The sequence below is a fragment of the Gossypium raimondii genome, chromosome 12, assembly GCF_025698545.1.
Source record: "Gossypium raimondii isolate GPD5lz chromosome 12, ASM2569854v1, whole genome shotgun sequence".
Taxonomy (NCBI): domain Eukaryota; kingdom Viridiplantae; phylum Streptophyta; class Magnoliopsida; order Malvales; family Malvaceae; genus Gossypium; species Gossypium raimondii.
Window position 1 is genome coordinate 35,152,117 of NC_068576.1, and position 19,831 is coordinate 35,171,947.

At 30.2% G+C, this 19,831-nt stretch overlaps 1 protein-coding gene across 1 annotated transcript; it reads right to left on the bottom strand.

Annotated features, from left to right (window-relative positions):
• Positions 1-1,803: 1,803 nt before the first annotated feature.
• Positions 1,804-3,414, bottom strand: LOC105763807 (fasciclin-like arabinogalactan protein 8). Its single transcript, XM_012582168.2, has one exon. It carries the CDS (start codon positions 3,357-3,359, stop codon positions 2,112-2,114), a length of 1,248 nt encoding a protein of 415 aa, XP_012437622.1. The 5' UTR covers positions 3,360-3,414; the 3' UTR covers positions 1,804-2,111.
• Positions 3,415-19,831: the final 16,417 nt, after the last annotated feature.

Below are 19,831 nucleotides of genomic sequence, written 5' to 3' on the forward strand. Positions count from 1 at the left end.
CAGCTCATCTCAATTTCATGATTTCAATGAAAATGATTTGATTTGATTTGATTTGATATTGTGATTTTTGGAAGAATGATATAAGTTTTTATTGTTCTCATGAGAAAAAAAGAGCAAAAGTTTATATTAGGGTTTATGTGATTTAGATAAATATTGAAAGAATAAATATTTTCATTCTGATTGATGCATAATATCATGAAACATATTTTCTATATTTGGATAAAAATTAATTAAGATTGTGTCTATTTTAAATGTCAACTGATATTAAAGATTATTTTTTTGTGAAAATAAAATGGATACAAATGCAATTATCCTAGGTCCTCAAAGGAGGATCCTTGAACAATATTAAATCAGGTCTTTTGTCCCGAACCATCTTGACAATATTATCAGTAATTGTGTTTTCTTCTTGGGGAATATGTCGGATTTTTCACTGTTTGACCATTGGCAATGTTTTTCATATTCTTCTGATAAGAGTAGAATTAGAGTTACCAGCTGAATCATCCTAAATGACCTAAGTTGCTTCAAGACTATCCTTTTAAATTAAAACCCTTTCGTCCCTCTTACCTACGATGAGCTTCAACCCATCCAAAATACCCCAAAATTCTGCCTTCGTCACTGTACAGTTTCCCAAGTATCTGGAAAACCCAATGATCCATCTACCATCTTGGTATCGCACCAAACCCCCGGCTGTAGCAAAACCTTCATCATGTCTAACCAAACCATCTGTGTTTAGGCATACCCAAGTTTTATCTATGCATGAACGAGTGGGAGAGCTTTTGGTAATGTGAGGTGATACCTTCAACGCTGAAGTATATTGCCTTACCCAGTTGAAGTATATTGAGATTTTTAGTATTGTTATACCATCGCGTTGAATTTAATCTCATTTAATGATTCTAAGCTCATTAACCTTTAGGAAAGTCACATATGACCCATTCTCAAGGCTCACTAACCTCAAGAAAAAATATATTCGGCATGCACCTTAAGTCAAGTTTAAGATTGGACTTTACAAGAAAATCACCATAAGACCCTAAGGGTGAGTTTGGATGGGTGGAGCATTTACTTGTGGTTAGTGTAAAAATAGCAGTGGCGGTGAGATTAGATATTGTAGCAATACTATAGCATGAGACAAAAAGTAAACTAAACGCACAACACCGCATCTAATCACCCATCTAAACCCACCCTAAGTCAACCACCACTCATCGCTTTTAAGTTACTTCTTTCTCCTCGTTGTACTTACCTTTTTCTTTTTCATACTTTTCGGATATATAAATATAATACTGTGATCGGTCTATTGTTTTTCTTTTCTTCAGCTACGCCATCAAGTAATGTTAAGATGAGATCTTTAGATTGTAGATAAAGTCTAGTGAATCATTTTGATCGGTGGTCTTACGATCATTGTTGCTTGGATGCTTTCTCTCTCCCCTTGGTATGCCTCCTAAATCTTTAGGAAAATTTATTGGAATCGAATTGAATTGATCGGTTTAATTCAACTATACTAAAAATGAATTGAAATTTCTTTTATAAATTTTTAATAAAAAGATTCCAAAAATACTTTTAACCCACACAAAATAACCATTACTAAATAGAAATTGAAAAGTGGGGCCCACCACAATAATCTTTCCACGTGGGCTAACAGTCAAATCCTGACTATTTCCCACTTCCCATCGCCAATTAAATTATAATATAAATATATATTAAAATAAATTCATTTAATATTTTTAATTTAAAATATTTATTCAAATCATATTAATTTCTAAATAAAAATATTTTTGTCGGATAAACTCGTAATATAACCCAATTAAATTTAAACAAAACTGGATCAAATTTAAATAAAAATAAAGCGTTACAAAATTTATAAATAAAGATTCAAAAATCCTTAACATCAAAAATAAATAAATAAACGAACACTAAGAAAATGTAATTAAACAAAAATAAAAGAGAAAAATATAACAAGGTTCCAGTATTCTTCTTCAGACCCATATGTCGCCGGAGGCGGCGCCGTCGAGCTATCACCGTTTATCCCATAAATTGAAACCCAAATACATTTAAAAAAGAAGAAGAAGCAAACTGTAATGAAAATAAGCAAAATAGCAAACCCAAAAAAGAACAAATTAACATAGTGAATAACCGACAATGGCCAACACAGTGAATATAACAGTGGGACTCACGTGACCGGCAGCATTATCGGAGGTGCTGTTCTCCGACGATCCAGCCGGCGAATCAACAGGAGATCCGGCGGGAGTGTCGGTTGGTGGAGCTGGTGGTGAAGCGGCTAATGGCGATGGTGCTTCGGATAATGGAGAAGGTGTCGGTGAAGGTGAAGAAACTGGTTCTGGAGCAGGTGCTGGCGACGGTGACTTTCCGAACAACTCGGAGGGTAACAAAACATTGTCGACGGTGAATATCACGACCGGTGGGGAGTCAAAAACTGCTTCAGCGACTCTAGATGGACTGATTCCAGTATGAAGCGTGACGGAATCACCGGCGGCGGTGACCGTCAAATCGAACTTCCCGGCACCTCTAGTAGCCAATGTAGTAATCCGATCTTTCGTCGTCTTTAAAGTCCCCTTTGGTTTATAATCCGGCGAGGCATGGTATTCTAACAGCGAAACTTGATCGGCATTGGTCAACTTACTCAGATCAGGTACACCGTCGGCTTTAAAAGCTTCATCGGACGGCGCAAAAATAGTCAACCCTTTATCAAGCGCCGCTTCATAAGTCTTCAACACACCACTACTGGTAAGCAAATTAGCAAACGTCTTACAACCAGCTTTCTCAAGTAAGCCGGTAATGTTAACACCGGAAGCCGACGGTGCAGGAGCTGATAAAACACCGGGAGCAATAATCGGCGCACTGATCTCCAGTATAGAAATATTATACGGTACCTGTTTAACAGACTTAGTATAAGACGAATCAAGTTTAGACCCAGGAACGGCTGACCCAAACCCGACTTTCCCACCTTGTAGATCGGTGATATTAACGAAACCCAGATTTCCGGGAGCATTTCCGGTGGTTTGGTAAAGAGTAGTAGTAAGTGTAGTACCATCGGAGATTTTATGGAGTTTTTGTGGGTCATAATAATCTAAAAGAACATGAAGGCTAAGGATGTTTTTAACGACGGAAAGTGGGTGTTTAGCAGTGAGAGCAGACATAGCTCCATTGTTAAGAACAAGGCAAGTGATGGTTTGTCGAGTGTTGATCTCATCGGCGAGCTTGGTTTTAGTGAGGAAATCGTTGTAAACGGAGTAATCAGGGAAACCTTCGAGTATGGCGCTGATGTTGTGAGCATTGACGGCGACGGCGAGTAAAGAGAGGGTTAAAAGGGTAAGGTCTATCCGGCGAAATGTGGGCGTCGCCATTGTTGAAGACAGTGTGGGAGTGAAGTGAAAAATTAGTAGCAGTGTGGAAGAAGAAAAAAGGGTGGTTAATAAAAAAAAAGAAAAGAAAAACGAAGATGGGTTAGGATTTTTAACTATGGTTGAGTTATTTTAACTATGGTTTGGTTAATTGTTGGAAGGAAAAATTGGGGCCACGTGAATGGCACCTGGACACAGCTGGAAAATATAAAGGGTTCTGTGGGTGAAATGCTTCCGTATTTGGTTTCCCTTTCCTTTGGGGTTAATTGTACTAGACATCCCTAAACTATAACTTATTCTAAATTGGTACCTAAACTTCAAAGCATTTTAATAACATCCTCAAACTATCAATATTATATCAATCAGGTCTTTTTTTATTAAATTTGTTAAATGGCACATCAAACTTATGTCGCTAAATTTAAAATGAAAATTTTTAAAAAGTAAAATATTGTCGCATAGAAAAAACTAAAAAAAAAAGAATGATAAAACTTCTGTAAAAGCTTCGAAAATCTAAAAATTAATATTTTTAAAGCATCTATTTTTTTTGCATATGCCGCATATGATTTTATGTGTCATTTAACAATTAAATTAATGATTTTAGCAATGAAAGGACCTAATTGATATAGTCTCGATAATTTAGGGATGTAATTAGAAGGATTTGAAATTTAAGGACCAATTTAAAATGAATGTCATAGTTTGGGGGTGTTTGGTGCAACTAACTCTTTCTTTTTCTAATACATTTCATTTATGTTTTATGGTTTATGTTCGGGTTCTTTGCTTTTCCTCTCGATGGTGTTATCATCAAAATTCGAACATGCATTCTCTCATTAAGAATGTAATTTATCTTATAATTGCACCCAACAGTTGTAGGTTTCAAATTAGGGTTTTCTCTTTTGTGGGTTGTGAATTGACAATAATGGATTTAGTTAATCTAAATCGTTTCGAGTATTTTCAAGTTTGAGTCCTTTTGGATTTCAGTTGCTTCGTGGTTAAACCATTTTGAATTCAGATTATTTGTTAACTTTGCTGACGTGAGACACGCATGGACTGCCACGTGGATGTCACGTTAACAATTAATTATTTTTTAAAAATTTAAAAATATATAAATTAGTTTTAAAATTTAAAATAATTAAAATTATAAAAAAATAATTTTATATTTAAAAAATAATTACTGACCTGACATATATGTGGCTTACATTTGAAATCCCCAAATGAAAATGATTTTATATATTAATTCGATATAACTAAGCATATTTTTAATTTTGCTTTCAATTTTCGATTTAATCGATCCAAACAATTAAATAAATTTTGATTTTTTTTATTATATATCACAAGTTTACAGTTGGATGTCTGATTTTCAATTCAACCAACCTAATTTAGGTCAATAACATTTGATTTAGACTGATTAAAATATTAATTTAAAAAATAATATTGAACCGATTGAATCAAGAATCAAATCGATAAACTGATTACTTAACTGATTTAATCATTATTTCGATTCTAAAAACATTGATCCAATTCGGGAAAGACACCCCCACATTACTTTAGAAGATGATTTAGGGTTGTTGCGAGCCACGTATCTCAATCATGACTAGGGTTGCCTAGGACCCATAAGGTCCAACAAAGTTTCGCATTGATTAAATGTATAATGTCCCTATAAAATTCTTATGGGGTTGGAAAACCGACATACCAAAATTGGTTTATTATAATGATAAATTTTATTGAATGTGAGGATCATTATTTAATCATTGAGTTACTCAGATTTACTTGTTTTGACTAGTTTTGTAGTTTAGTTGGTGAATTTTCTTTTGTGTTAATATTCCTTTAATTATTTTAATTCGATTGATATATATATTGTTATCAATACGAGAGGATATAAGTTTAAGTACGTTGAAACGCATTATTCTCCTATTTATGAGTTGGGGAGGGACTATGGGTAGTTCTAAGTATGGTGTCAAAAAGAGTAGATATGATCAGAACCTATAATAAGATTATTTAAAAAAAGTTTGTTTTTTATTTTGTATAATTAAGATGTTATTATGCGTATATGTCATGTGTGGATTTCGTCCGATTCTTCGTCTGTTGTGTTTTTATATTGGTTGGTTTGATTATATTTTGTAATTATCTGTACTTGTATTGTATCTCTGACTGCATTATATTATAATAAAAACACCTCTTGATTCTTCTTAATTTCAATATTGAGTAAATTGGTTTATCTCAAAAAAATTAGAGCAATTTAGTCACTATTAATTTCAAAAGTGAGCAACTAAGGACAATTAATCATAGTGCATTTTCCATCAAGTGCACATAGTTTTGATTGATATAATAACAATTTTAGCCCTTGATGTTTATGTATTCTATGTAAATGCTGCGGGATAAATTTGTTAAATTAGGACCAAATTGATAGAATGTGTAAGCTTTAAGAGCTAAATTTATTATTATATTGATAAAAATGTACATTTATAATAATAACACTTTTTAAAAAAAATAATTAATTGCATCAAAACTTTAATGATAATTTCATTCCATACAGCTTGTACTGTACCCCACACCAATTCCCATATCCCCTCCACCCATAATCTCCAGATTCTCCCTTTTGCTATTTTATTTTTCTATTTTGGTCCATCATTATGTGCTCTCCATGTCCAATATTTTAGATTTGATTAACCAAATTAAATATTTACATGCCGGTCATTTAACTTTAAAAATTTATAAAATAGTCATTGAACTATTCGAATTTTTCAATTAAGTCATTAAGATGTTAAATAGTATGCTGTATGGCCTTCTCTCTCCTCTCTTCTACAATTCATGAAATAACTTTGAACGTCACGAATTTACAAACCAAAATCTAAATCTCCAACATTGACTGTCAGATCAACTTAGATATAAAGTATGTTCTTCTACTCATCGATAAATATTAATCCATCGTACTTTTACCTTAAATCCTATATATATCATATTTAAATCCAAAGTCTCAAAAAAGATGAAGCAGCCTACATGGATTACCAAAAATTGTAACACATGATGAGTTGAAATTCCACTTTATGCTATATCATGCATTTAATTTCATGTAATTTTCTTTAAATAATCAATTACCAACTATATGGAAAACATTTCGTATATAATATTTATATAATTGGTTTTCTTAAAAGGAAAATTATTATAATTGATTGATTAAAGATAAACTATTAATCAATTTAATTATAAATAAAATAAAATAAAAGCTCAATCATAGGAGTTAGGTGAGATGACAAGGGTCTCTCTCACTTTAACCAGTGATCGAGGGTTCGATCATCGTCCTATGTATGGAGCAATGTTAAAAGTTGTGGTCAACATTTACCCCCTTAATGGACCTACAGAATGCGAATGGTTTGTAAAATAAACAATTTCGAATATCATATATCTAATTTCTCGAACCCTAAACCCCAATTTCATATCTCAATGTTAGTTAAATACAATGTTTAATTTAGTTTAATGTGAGTAATTAAGCATGTAGGTGAATCTTTTAATATGTGTTTGCCCTTATCATAAAAAAGTATGATCTTTTCCATTCCTCTAATTTGAAGCAAATGCAACCAAAATCATGTAAGAATAATTAGTAGCATAGTATAAAAAGTGTGAATTTCTTCAATTTTTTTCTTTTTACTTTCCATGGGTTAAGAAAAGTGAATATTTCTTGGTTCACAAGATTTAGCCTTTTGACAAAGCTAAAGCAAGGAGAATATATTTAACTTGTTAAGGTTACATTTTTCAGTGTTATTCAAACCGAATCAAATTGGTCGGACTAGGAACCAGTTGGTGTATCGATCTGGGCATAAGAATTGAATCGGTTTTTAAATGAACTGCTTGGAACTAGTAAAAAACAGGACAAATGATTGACGATTGAAATGTTTTTATCTTTTTTAATAATTTTTAATTTTATGATTTTTTTAATTTTCTATTCAATTATTGTTGGGCCGACTGTCAAATTGAGAATAAGTGATTTGACCAATTCAACCATCAATTCGTTGTTTAAAATATTGACATTTGTTTACAAGTTGGAATATGCTATAGATTTGAAAATTTTAATTTGAATTTAATTGATTTTGAAATGATTTAATTCGATCTAATCTAGTTTATAATTTGTTTTAAGATTAATTGAACAAAACATATTTAAATTATCGTACAAATTTTATGTTAGATTTCTAAATTTAAAACATTTTAATTGAATCTTTAAAATATTAATATTGCATAAATCAAGTCTTTCATCAATCTAATCATTAGTCTAGACTTTAAATGTTAGTTCGAACATGATGTCGAACATTTTTAAAGCATGTGAATCAAATTATAAATATCTCTACTTATTGTGTGGATAACTTGAATTTAAAGTATTAAAAAAGCATACATTACTATTACAAAATACTTCACGTTATATTTGAATTAGCATTTCAAAGCTAATAGTGAGGTCAACAAAAGGATTTGATTGATATGATATCAACACATTGAGGGCTCAATTGAAATATTTTGAAGTTCAGTGAGAAATCTAAACCCTAGTTTGAAGACATTCGATGCAATTAACCCTTGTTTTTCTTTTTATAAATCCAATTAACAATCATTTTTTATACAACGCTTAAACTACCCGTAACCCATCTTTAAAGTGGAAAGTACATCAAACCCACGTTTTCTAAATTGTTACAACAACAAAATTAAAACTCAGTTCGAGAATAAACAACAATTTATTTTTTAATAATTTTTATATTAATTTTACGAGAATAAAAAATCAGATTTTGAAGCTAGAAGCTACGGCAATTTGTAAGGTTGATTGTGAAAACTAAAATTGTCGGCAGCAAAATAGAATGACATTAGGAATCAAACAAAGGGGGGGCAATATGCAAAGGTTGTTTGCCTTAAGATGCCATGTGAATGCGCCATTATGATTTTATAAAATCAACATATGTGGTCCACTCCACTTCATTGTCTACCTCCACTCGTGTTGACACCCGGAGAACATATATTTTGCATTACAAAGTTCAATTATCTTTGTATTTATTTTAGATTTTGGGACACTCAAAATAAATATATAAATAAAGTTTTAGTCAAAATAGTAAAATTGGAAATTTTAAAATTATAGTTTCTTAGTGAAATAAAATTAGTAAGCTGTAATTGAACCTTCAATTTTATTAATATTCGTTGTAGCGTGTGATGAAACAGAAATCATAAATTCACATATCTGATTTTCTAAACTCAGAACAGGGGACTCTAAAAACAGATTTGACCCTGTCTCCTTAAAATTCACATATCTCAAAATATAAAATTCCTTTTGTTAAACCATTATTTTTCCATGAAAATAGACTCAATAAGATTTCAATCTACATATCATTCACCTTATAACTCATTATATACTATATCCTAGGTGATTTTTTTAAGGTCACGTCATTGTAACTGCTTGAAATCTGTTTCTTTGCAAATTTTTACTCTTTCATGATTTCCATGCATGATTTATCACCAAAACATACATAGTACCAAACATATTCATACTTAACCATTTTAAAAGCCAAACATTATCACATACTCACACATCTTCCTTTAGCAATATCATAGATACAAACATTCAGAATGACTAATCCCTATACATCACTTAGGTATATATATTACTTAGGTACATGCCATGTTATCAAAAGAAAAGTACATCACTAAAATTTCTCTGAGGTCGGGATTATTCTGGATGCTGGACCGAACACTGGTTTTCTACTAACCTGCGCACGGAAACAACCGTACGCTGAGCATGGGAATACTCAGTGGTATTACCATAATTCAAATTTATAACATTAATCGATAAATTATATACATTTAATTTATGTCTACAATTATTCATTAATTGTCTCATACTTTAAAACAACTTGATCACTAATAACAATAAGCAATATTTCAATTTTATATTTAATTGTATTCATACCTTATTTCACTATCTAAATTTTATTGGATTTTTCAACATCTCATTTTAATAACTCATTCCAAATTCATACAAATTCAATCAATTTATCAACTCATTCATTATCATTTCTATTTATATTCAATTTATACTTTAAATCTTTTAATAATCAAATTAAAACATTTAGACCAATATGTTTTAATAATAATAATAATAATAATAATAATAATAATAATAATAATAACAACTAATTTTATAAAATTGTATTCAAATCAACTCACACACTATTTCTTAATTCAATTTATACCATTAATATTTCAATAAACATTTAATACATTAAATCAACTTGTTTCAACAACAATAATAATACTAACTATCTTTTAATTCGATTCGTTCATTTATAATCAATTTACACTTATAATCTTTTAACTCTCAATTTATTCATTAAATCCATAAATAAATTTCAATAACTTGTATTCAATTAAATTCACATATTTTTCACTATTTCAAATCATTTTATTTTCACTTCTCATTTCTCAACAATAGCTATTTCAATTTGCTTTTCTTTACTTATAATTTTTACATCATCTCATACTACCAAAACCATTTCATGAACTATATCGTTATCTATTTCTTGAACCCATGGTTCATACATTTCATTTCCATATCTCAATTTAATATCTTATTTCAATTCATATTCAAGATCATTCAATAAAATTTATATTATCAAAATTATTCATTTACCCCTATTAACTTGACTCGGACTTTGGCGGATACACGGATCCAACCAAACACACCAGAATGGCACCCTGTGCCTCATCGGATAGTTCGAAGCTATAAAGTGACACCCAATGTCTCATCGGCCAAGCCGAAGTAAGTTGGTACCCAGTACCTCATCGAATCTATCCGAAGTAACAGTATGACACCCAGTGTCTCATCGACTTAAGGTCGAATTATCCCTGAACACTTCCAATCCTATGGCATGCCAACTATATCCGACTCAACCCAACTAGTTAATAGGGTATTCAAATCATTTTTCTATTTCAAATTTACTTTTGATTCAATCACAATTCAATTCAGATTCACTTCCCACTTTCTAATCAATATACAATTCAATACCAATACATATTTCAGATATTCACATACAATCATACTTCGGTTCAATTCAAACCACTTTTCAATCTATACTCAATTCACATATTCACACATAATCATAATTTAATTCACTTTTATTCAATTCATATTTTTAATTCATTTAATTCAATATGGATATTCACGTTATTTTTATTTACTAAACATATTATTCAAAATTCAACAATTACTACTAATAAATTCAATACCAATACGTTTATATATATATATATATATATATATATATATATATATATATATTCCATTCAATTCAATCATGATACTCACCTCATTTTGCTTATCATGTATATTAATTTAAATTTCAACAATTAATAATTAAATTCGAATTATGGTAATACTAACCGAAATTTCTCTCGAGTCACTTCTTGTCCATCTTTTTCCTTTTCCTTTCTCGGACAATGACTCTTGCACGACATTAGCTACGTAATTAAACAATTAAAAATAATTAATACACAATTTCATCTAAATATTTCCATTTATACCTAAACTTTACCCAAATTCTAATTTAATCCCTTATCAATACTAATTTTATTTTCCCATTCTAACACCATATTCTCTCTTAATTCTTACTATAAACTCAATTTAGCTCTTCAATTTCACCATAAATCCCTAATTTTGGGATTCTTTCAATTTAGTCCCTACTATTCAAAACTTACACTTTATTTTACAATTAAATCCTTTACTAACTTCTAACTTGAAATTTAATCAATTTAACCACTAATTCTTTCATTTATTCAATATAATCAATGTCTAGAAATATAATAACTTCCAAAATTTCAACATAAACCATGAAATATTTTGTTCTAGAACTCTAAAAAAACTCAAAAAGTATAAGAAAAAGGGCTTAATTTAACTTACCAATTGAGCTTGGAACCTCAAAACCTCAATTTTCTCTTTTCTTTCTTTCCTTCTTTCCTTCTCTGTTTCGTTTGCCTATTTTGTTTCTATCCTCTTTTTCTATCTTTTATTTCTTTTATTTAATTAGTTTAATATAATAACAATAAAATAATAATATAAAATTATTTACTTAAATAATAAGTAAGGTTGCTTGTAACACCCCTTACCCTATTCTGACATTGAAAAGGGTAAGGGGTGTTACATTGCTTGTGTTCTCATTGTCCTTTTTACCTTAATGATGAATGGGTATTTATAGAAGAATAGAAGTTGGGGGTGGGTCTCAACTCTCAACCACTTGAGTTCCCTTTAATTGGGTGTAGTGATAGGATGGCATGTATCAACTTAGGACACTCTTGAAGTTGACTTGAAGAGGCTAGACAATGGGTTTGCAAAATGTGATGGATTGATGAATGTTGTCAAAGGCTCGTTTCAATATATCTTCCGAAAATTGTGTGGACCCACTAAGTATGATGTTTAGGTGAGGGTGTAAGGTCAAGCTCGTCTAGTGAAACATTGGTGAAGTTGTGTTGTCAAGTTCCTAGGATGGTCATTGTTTTGGCGAGGTGGCGTGAAGTAGAGGTATAACATATATCAATTAAGTTAGTATCTAGTTAACCCAAGATACCATGCGTGTGTGTGTATGTGCTCTATGTTTGGACCAATGTTGTTTGAACCGGATCAGCTGGTTAGATCGGTTGGACCGAGAATCAAATGATCGGTTCGAAAGAGGCTTTGATTCGCTTGGCTCGAAAATCGATACGGATCAATTGAACCAGGCGGTTGGACCAGGTTTTTTAATTTATTATTATTATTTGAAATTTTAACTTTTTAATAATTTTTAATCGGATCGGCTGAACTGGTCGGACTGGTTGAACCGACGAATTAATGGTTTGACTGGTTCGACCACTGGTACGGGTTAAAAAACCAGTGATTTGGACCTTCTTGTACTGACACATGGATGCCTATTGTCTTCTTCTTTTTTTTTACATTATAAATAAATGGTTAAATTCTGTTTTTGGTTCTTTTATTATGCTCATATTTGATATTTACTTTTTATACTTTAATTTCTAACGAAAATTAATCTCTATATTTTTATAATATTATTAATTAATTCAAATAGTTAATAACATTAATTTTTTTATTAAAATGTTATGTGGTTATATATAATTTGAAAATAAATTTTTAAATTCGAAAAGTGATTAAATTCTTGAAAACAAAAGTATGGGGACTAAAATTCAAATGTATGAAGTGTATAGAGACTTAGAGTCATGATTGTTTGAACTGGGCTACATTGGATGGCTGAACCGAGAATCGATTGGAGTACTAGTTCGAAAAGAGGCATTAGATCGATTGACTCGTGAACTGATATGGACCGGTTGAACTAGACTAAACAAACTTTTTTATGATTTTTAATGGTTTATTTAATTGATCCGTATGAATCAATGCCTGACTGATTCAACCTCTAATCCGATTTTGAAAACTTTGTTCAGAATATATTTTAATCTTTAAATTTTTACTCTATAATTTAAGATAAACAAATAATCAATTGAACATAAAGTGTGGATGGATGATTCTAATATATATATATATATATATATCTATCTATTAAAAGTCCTTGGGAGAGCTCAATTTTAGATTGTGGGATGCTCATTTGAAGACAACTAAGGTAAGGAATTAATTTATTTTAGGGATAATTGTTTTTTTCCTTAAATTTTTCTTTTATTTTGCTAAACCACATTAATAAATTTTAGGTTTTATTTTTTCTTTCATTTTTAAATATTATAAGTTTATCTTATTTTTACTAATACATTTTAAATATTATAGGTGTTGTCTTAATGTTATTTTTCATTTTATATTGTATTTTAATTAATTTTCGTGTTATTTTTGTATGATGTATTCATTTCATCTCAAATTTTATAGAATTCGTTATAATTTTAACTTTAAATTCACTATTTGAAATTAATTAATTTTGAATGTTATATATTAATACAAAATATACCATTCAAAACTTCACTACAATTTTCCCAAACATGGGTAGCATTTGGTACCATGGAAAGTAGTCACTCTCCAAAAATATAATCAGTTGGAAAGTGATTCCAATGTTTGTTATGTCAAATTTTATTTATTTTCCTTAGAATTTAACTTTTCATTGAGAGTTACTTTCCTATAATAAAAGGTGGGAAAGTTACTTTTCCATATATATTGGAAAGTTAAAAAATATTAAGACAAAATTAACTTTATATATATTAGTTTAAGGTATTAGTCTATTAATCAACGAAAAAGAAAAGAAGTAGCTATTGCCTTATTCCTTCATCCTACTACTTGATTTTTCCTACTATTTCAATGGATAATTCATAAGTATTATATATACATAAAATTTTTAAATTTATTCCAAAATAAGTTTTATATATACATAATTTTATACGTGTATTATTGTATTTAGAAAATATATGTAGGAAAACTTGAAACAATTTTGCTTTCAATTAACATTATCTAAATTTTTAAAAAGTGTCAATTAAAATTCATTATTAAATATTAAATCAAAATAATTGTTAAGAATAAAGTTTATTATAAAAATTAAGGGTAAACTATTGGAAAATTTTGGTTTAAAAATGGTTTTCTTGTGCAGCGGAAAATAAAAATTTTGAAAACGACCCGGTTTGTGATATTTATAGCAATAAACCCTAGACCGAAATCGTACATGTGTTTTTGAATAGACGGATCCTTGTCGTTCCTAGCTTTCAACCAAATGATCTTCTCTGCTATTCTCGTACCACGAATTGCTTCGAGTGTGGGCCCAAACAAAATGAATCAAGCACATAAACTAGAAATAGTTTTTTTGGTGAAAACGAAAATTGTCTCTTCAAAATAGAAACCGACAAAATTGTTATTCCGAAAAATATATTTAATTCTTAGAGAATAAAAGTCTCTATTTTCGGGTAGAATAACAATATTTGAAAGTTGTGTTTATAGCCTTACTGGTGCCATATATTTATAGGAAGAGAATGTAGAACACTTATTAAAGTAGAGAAGTTTATTTCAACTAGAAAAGCAAAATCGTAGTTCAACTAGGATGTAGGGAGTGACAACCCTAGTTAAATATATTATGGTTTGTCGTCCCCCTTTATTACATAAGGGGCTTTTAGGCCTCTTCCATATCGAGTGCAGTTACAAGAACTTCATGGGCTTTTAACCCAATATTTTATAATTTGATTCATCCCAATATTTGTTTTTCTATTTCCCAAAAATAAACTTCAATATATTTCCAATTAAATAATTTTTCCAACCCTGTAACAACTCATTTTTCAATGGTATCGAAAATGGTGGTTTTAGAACCCTGTTTTCCGATAATCGAGTCAGTAAATATTATTTATTAATATTTATGAGTCTATTATGGTGATATATTGAGTTTTGGTTTGGTAATTTTATTGAACGGTTAGTAATTAATGTATAAGAACTAAATAGTAAAATCATAAAAGTTAATCGCTATAGATTTTTATTAGTTAAAAAGCTTATTTAGCAATTAAACGAGGACTTAGAAGGAAATTAGACCTTAGTATATTATAGTGGACGGTTGGTGACCCTATTATTTGATAATTATCTTAGGTTATAATATTATTTAATTATAATAATAAAACATGTTTTATAATGTAAAAGAAAAAGAAAAGAAGAAAACATTCATCCATTTTTCATTCTAGAACCGATTCTTAAGGAAGAAGAAGACCTAACCTTCGGTCAAGCTTTGCTCTTCAATTGGTGAGTCGATTTTGTTCAATTTTTTTGTAATTTTTATGTTTTTGGAATCTCGGGAGCTTGATCTAGCTAGCTCAGGGACTAATCCGTAAAACTGCCAAAGATTTTAAAAGTTTCCATTGATGATTTTTGAAGCTTGTGGTGTTAAATGGTTGCATGTTAAGCTTAGATGTTAAATAGGACTAATTTATAAAGTAAAATTTGTTAATTTTGAGTTCAGGGGCTAAAATGTAAATGTTTCAAATTTGATATGAAATTTTTCAATTTATGTTTCTATTGAGTAATATAAGGATGAAATTAAAATGGGTTGGAAACGAAGCTTAAATGTGAAAGTTATAGTGGTTTTGGTTCTATGGACTAAATTGAATAAAATGTAAAAGTTTAGGAATTTTGTAAGATAAAATTAAAAGGTCATATACATGTATATGAATGTTGTAAGATAATTGAAATTAATAATTTGAACTTAATTATTATATAGATCAAGGATTAAACCAAGAGGAGGATAATCAAGGAAAATGAAAATTACAGAATAATCCTTACGATCCGACTCGCTAACTAATCATATTAGGTAAGTTCATAGGGTATAATTATGCATTTATTGAGGTTGAATTGTGAATTTATACTGTTAGAATGTATTTTACAATGTTTGCCAATTAGTATGAAAGTGATAAATAGATTAATGACTTAATTATAAAGTTTGTATACGTGATAATTATAGTTCATGTCGAATGCTGAATGAATATGATATAGTTATGACATGATTTGATTTATGAAAATGCTTCAGCAATGTGAATGTTTTGAATTCTGTATAAATGTCCATTTGAACGTAGTAAACGATTAGCATACAATTGGCATGCCAACAGGGTTAGTTGCGCACTTGTACAGGATTGCACTTCGGTGCCTCTGTATAGCATTTAATGCTCTCTGGTGTGGTGTAGGTACCCAAATTTTTGAACCTGATTACTATAGTTCATCGGGCTAGTTTGAATTGAGAATAAATTATATATGTTATAAATGAAAGTAACGTATCTATGTGAATGGATTAAATTGAATGATATGACAAGTGATAAAACTTTTTGTTATCTAGTAATGTGATGAACTCATCTATCTTTTGTGGACTATTATGTCAGGTTATAGTATTACGTTAATTGTTTTATTGCATATTTCTGATTCGAGGTAAGTTACTTGTATTTTAACCTTTGAATTTTGTGGAACGTTTATTTTTTGTTTTCTAGAGTTGGCATTTTGTGGAACATGTCTATCGGATCATTTTCAGAGCTCACACTATCCTGCCTTAATCTCAGTAGACTTTTGAATCGTTCTAACTCAGTTATGTGGCATGTATATAGGCTGGTTATGATTATGTGATTTTGAGATTTAAGTGGTGATTTTGTAAAGTTGATGAAATGGTATATATGTAATGTTGGTTTTGAAAGTTGTATGGTATGTATATAAGGTTTGAATGTAATGTGTATGTTAGTTGAGATGCTCATGTTTTTGGATAAAAAATGAGGATGGTTTCAATGATATTTGGATGTAAATTGTGGAATATGTAAGTTGGTGATAGTCACTATGTTAATTGCCTAAATAGTCAAGTTTTAGCTTGTGTAAAGGTGAGATTTGGCAAGTTTATTGTGACCATACGTGCATTTGTATTTTAGGTTAACATACATTATTGAAACTTATGAATGGGTTACTTTAGTACCAAATTTAGTTGGATGATTTGTAATGTTTTATAACTTTGTTTGTGGTGGTGCCAATGATGTATATAGGTTAGATGATTAGGGGTCGATATGGTATGTTTTTAGATTGTTTTGAATAGCTACCAATTGTTAATTTATGTTTTGGAAGTTGTCATTTTAGGTTGAAATGGAATTATATGTCAAATGGTTTATTTTGTCCCACACGGGCTGACACACGACCGTATGTCACATACAGGTAGGTAGGTGATATGGCCGTGTGCTCACTGGCAATTAGGAAGCATTTAGACTACACGGTTACCGATTGTCACACGGGCTGGCCACACGCCCATGTGAGTTCTGTAGTTTTGGTAAATTGCTTTTTACATAGTCTCAATTTGTTACACGACCCAGCCATACGACCGTGTGACTTGTGTTGAATTTTTACACTTTGATCCGCACGGTCACAATGAGTCACACAGTCTGGATACATGGCTGTGTGACTCCAATGCTACACGGTTTTAGCTTGTCACTAGGCCGTGTGACCCTTATTTTGCACATTTTTCCCTTCTTTTGTGAAAAGTTTCAAATCAATCATTGTTTGATTCCAGGTCGATTTTAGAGTTCTCGTAAGCTCAATTTAAAACCGATCTTGTTTACAAAGCATTATTTGTGTGAATGTATGAGATTTATTGAATGTTTAAAAGATTTTTTTTTAAATTCGCATGTAACTGTTCTATTAATTGCTGTAGCATTCTGTAATCTAATTTCGACAACGGGGACGGGTGAGGGATGTTACAAACTCAATTTTAATTCGAATAAAATCATGACGACTTTACCGTAAAAGAATTTATGAGAAAATATATTTAATATTTTCGTATTTAATGATTCACAATGACCAAATTATTTATTTTCATTTTAGAACTTCATTTATTCGAAAAACATAAATTCATTTTTCAAGTCTTTTTCATTTTGGAGAAAACTACATTCATTTCCAAATGATTTCATTTCTCTATTTTCATTTCTGTTTTGGAGAAAATCTTAATCATTTCCAAATGTTTCCTATTTCTCTATTTCACCATTTATATTCAATCCTGTTCATTTGATTTATCATACAATTTATTTTTAGTTTCAACGAGCTAGTGGAGGGACCGGTTAGACATATACAATTGAGGCTCAAATGATTTATAATTAAGTATCAACTTTTTACCTATTAATTATAAACTCATTTAGTCACGAAGTCATTCCACTATAGTATCGTGATTGAGTTCTCCTCAATGACATACTATTACGAAAGCAACTCAATTAGTGCTTGTTCAATGACCTTATCATAAGTGTGTTACCCTCATAGGATATCCTTAATCTCTTTGGGATAATATTCGTTCTCCCAATATGATCTTATTTTATCTCATGGTAACCATTATATCTTCTTTTAAGAAAAGTCAATCACTATAAAATAGTAATCAAGTCATCTTTCAACAAGACAAATGATTCGTGACCACGTTTACTTTTCATCAACTATGTAATGCCAATGAGAGAATATCATTAACCCATGTCTCAGGCTATGAATTTTATTGTTGTAAATGATACAACATATTGCAGAAGTCGTACACCCAACGCATCAACTTTCGGTTCCTTATCTATTTGAATTTAGACTTTTACTCACATGAAAGTGTACGAGTTACGCATATATAGTCTGTCATCCACTCAGGATTTAGGTATGCCACACTATGAACGTCACAAGTGAATAAATCCATAAATGGATTCAGGATCTATTCTAATTGGGTTATGTTTGATGTACTATTTGTCCAGTCAGTCACATTTATGTCTCTATCTTTTGGGAGTCATCCGCTCCGATGCCCAACACAAAATATCTCCACAATTAGATTTGATAGACGACATATTAATCTTTTAATCGGTTTGCTCATTTTCGATTAGACTAAGAACATGTTTAGGTTCGTCTACTAATATAAGTTGTCTTTCCGCATTACGATCTGATCACTTAGTATTAGTTTAAACATTAGACAACCAATAAACAACATTTGCTTCCATTTTGCTTTGCGTGCAAAAACCATATGAAGACAATTATACAAAGTATATTAATGTAATCAATGAATTTATTTTATTAACCAATTTATTTGAAAATTTTATAAGTTTACAAGCGAATATACTACACTCAAGGCACCAAATCAAATATAAACTACACAAATAATCACTCAACTATAAAAATATTCATTTTAGGCAGTCAAAATAAAAAGTTTTCAATTTAAGCACCCACGTTACATAATTTGGTCATTTTGGTCACTCCCAATAAAATCACAAACGACAAGCTAACGTGATAGTTAAAAAAATCAGTATTATAACAAATTTAGCCCTCAAATTTTATATATTATATGGATTTAGTCATAATTTTAAAAAACCTAACACTCAAAATTTACAAATATTCTCAATTTAGTCCTAATTCTAAAAAATTCAAAAAAGATATAACATACATAAACATTTTCAAAAAAAAAAATTCATATTAAATAAAATAAAACCCCCCACCGGATCTCTCCACCACCCCCCCTCTCCCTCTAATGATGTAAACGATGTTGAGTAGCTTAATATCTTTATACTTGTAGGTCTGAATGCAAGAGATTAAGGGTGGGTTTGGATGGGCGATTGGGTGCGGTGCGGTGCGTTTAGCTTACTTTTTGTCTCACGCTACAGTATCGCTACAGTATTTAATCCCACCGCCACCGTTGTTTTTACACTAACCGCAGGTAAACGCACCGTCCATCGAAACTCACCTTAAGGAAAAAGAGATCAAATCCCTAGAGAATGGAGACGCCAATCCCATGTGTAAAGTATGCTTTGAATCAATTCCTATATGGTAGGGAGGTTTGGTGGGGAATTTTTATTTTATTTAATAATAATATAATTATATTAATTTATTATTAAATTTAAATTTAAATTTATTATTATATTTTTTAAAATATTTATGTATTTTTATATATTTCTTTCAATTTCTTAGAATTAGAATCAAATTAAGAATATTTATAAGTTTTGAGGTTAATTTTTAAAATTATGACCATATCAATATA

Coding starts and splice junctions, on each gene's coding strand:
- LOC105763807 (XM_012582168.2), bottom strand. CDS start 3,359: ATGGCGACGCCCACATTTCGCCGGATAGACCTTACCCTTTTAACCCTC.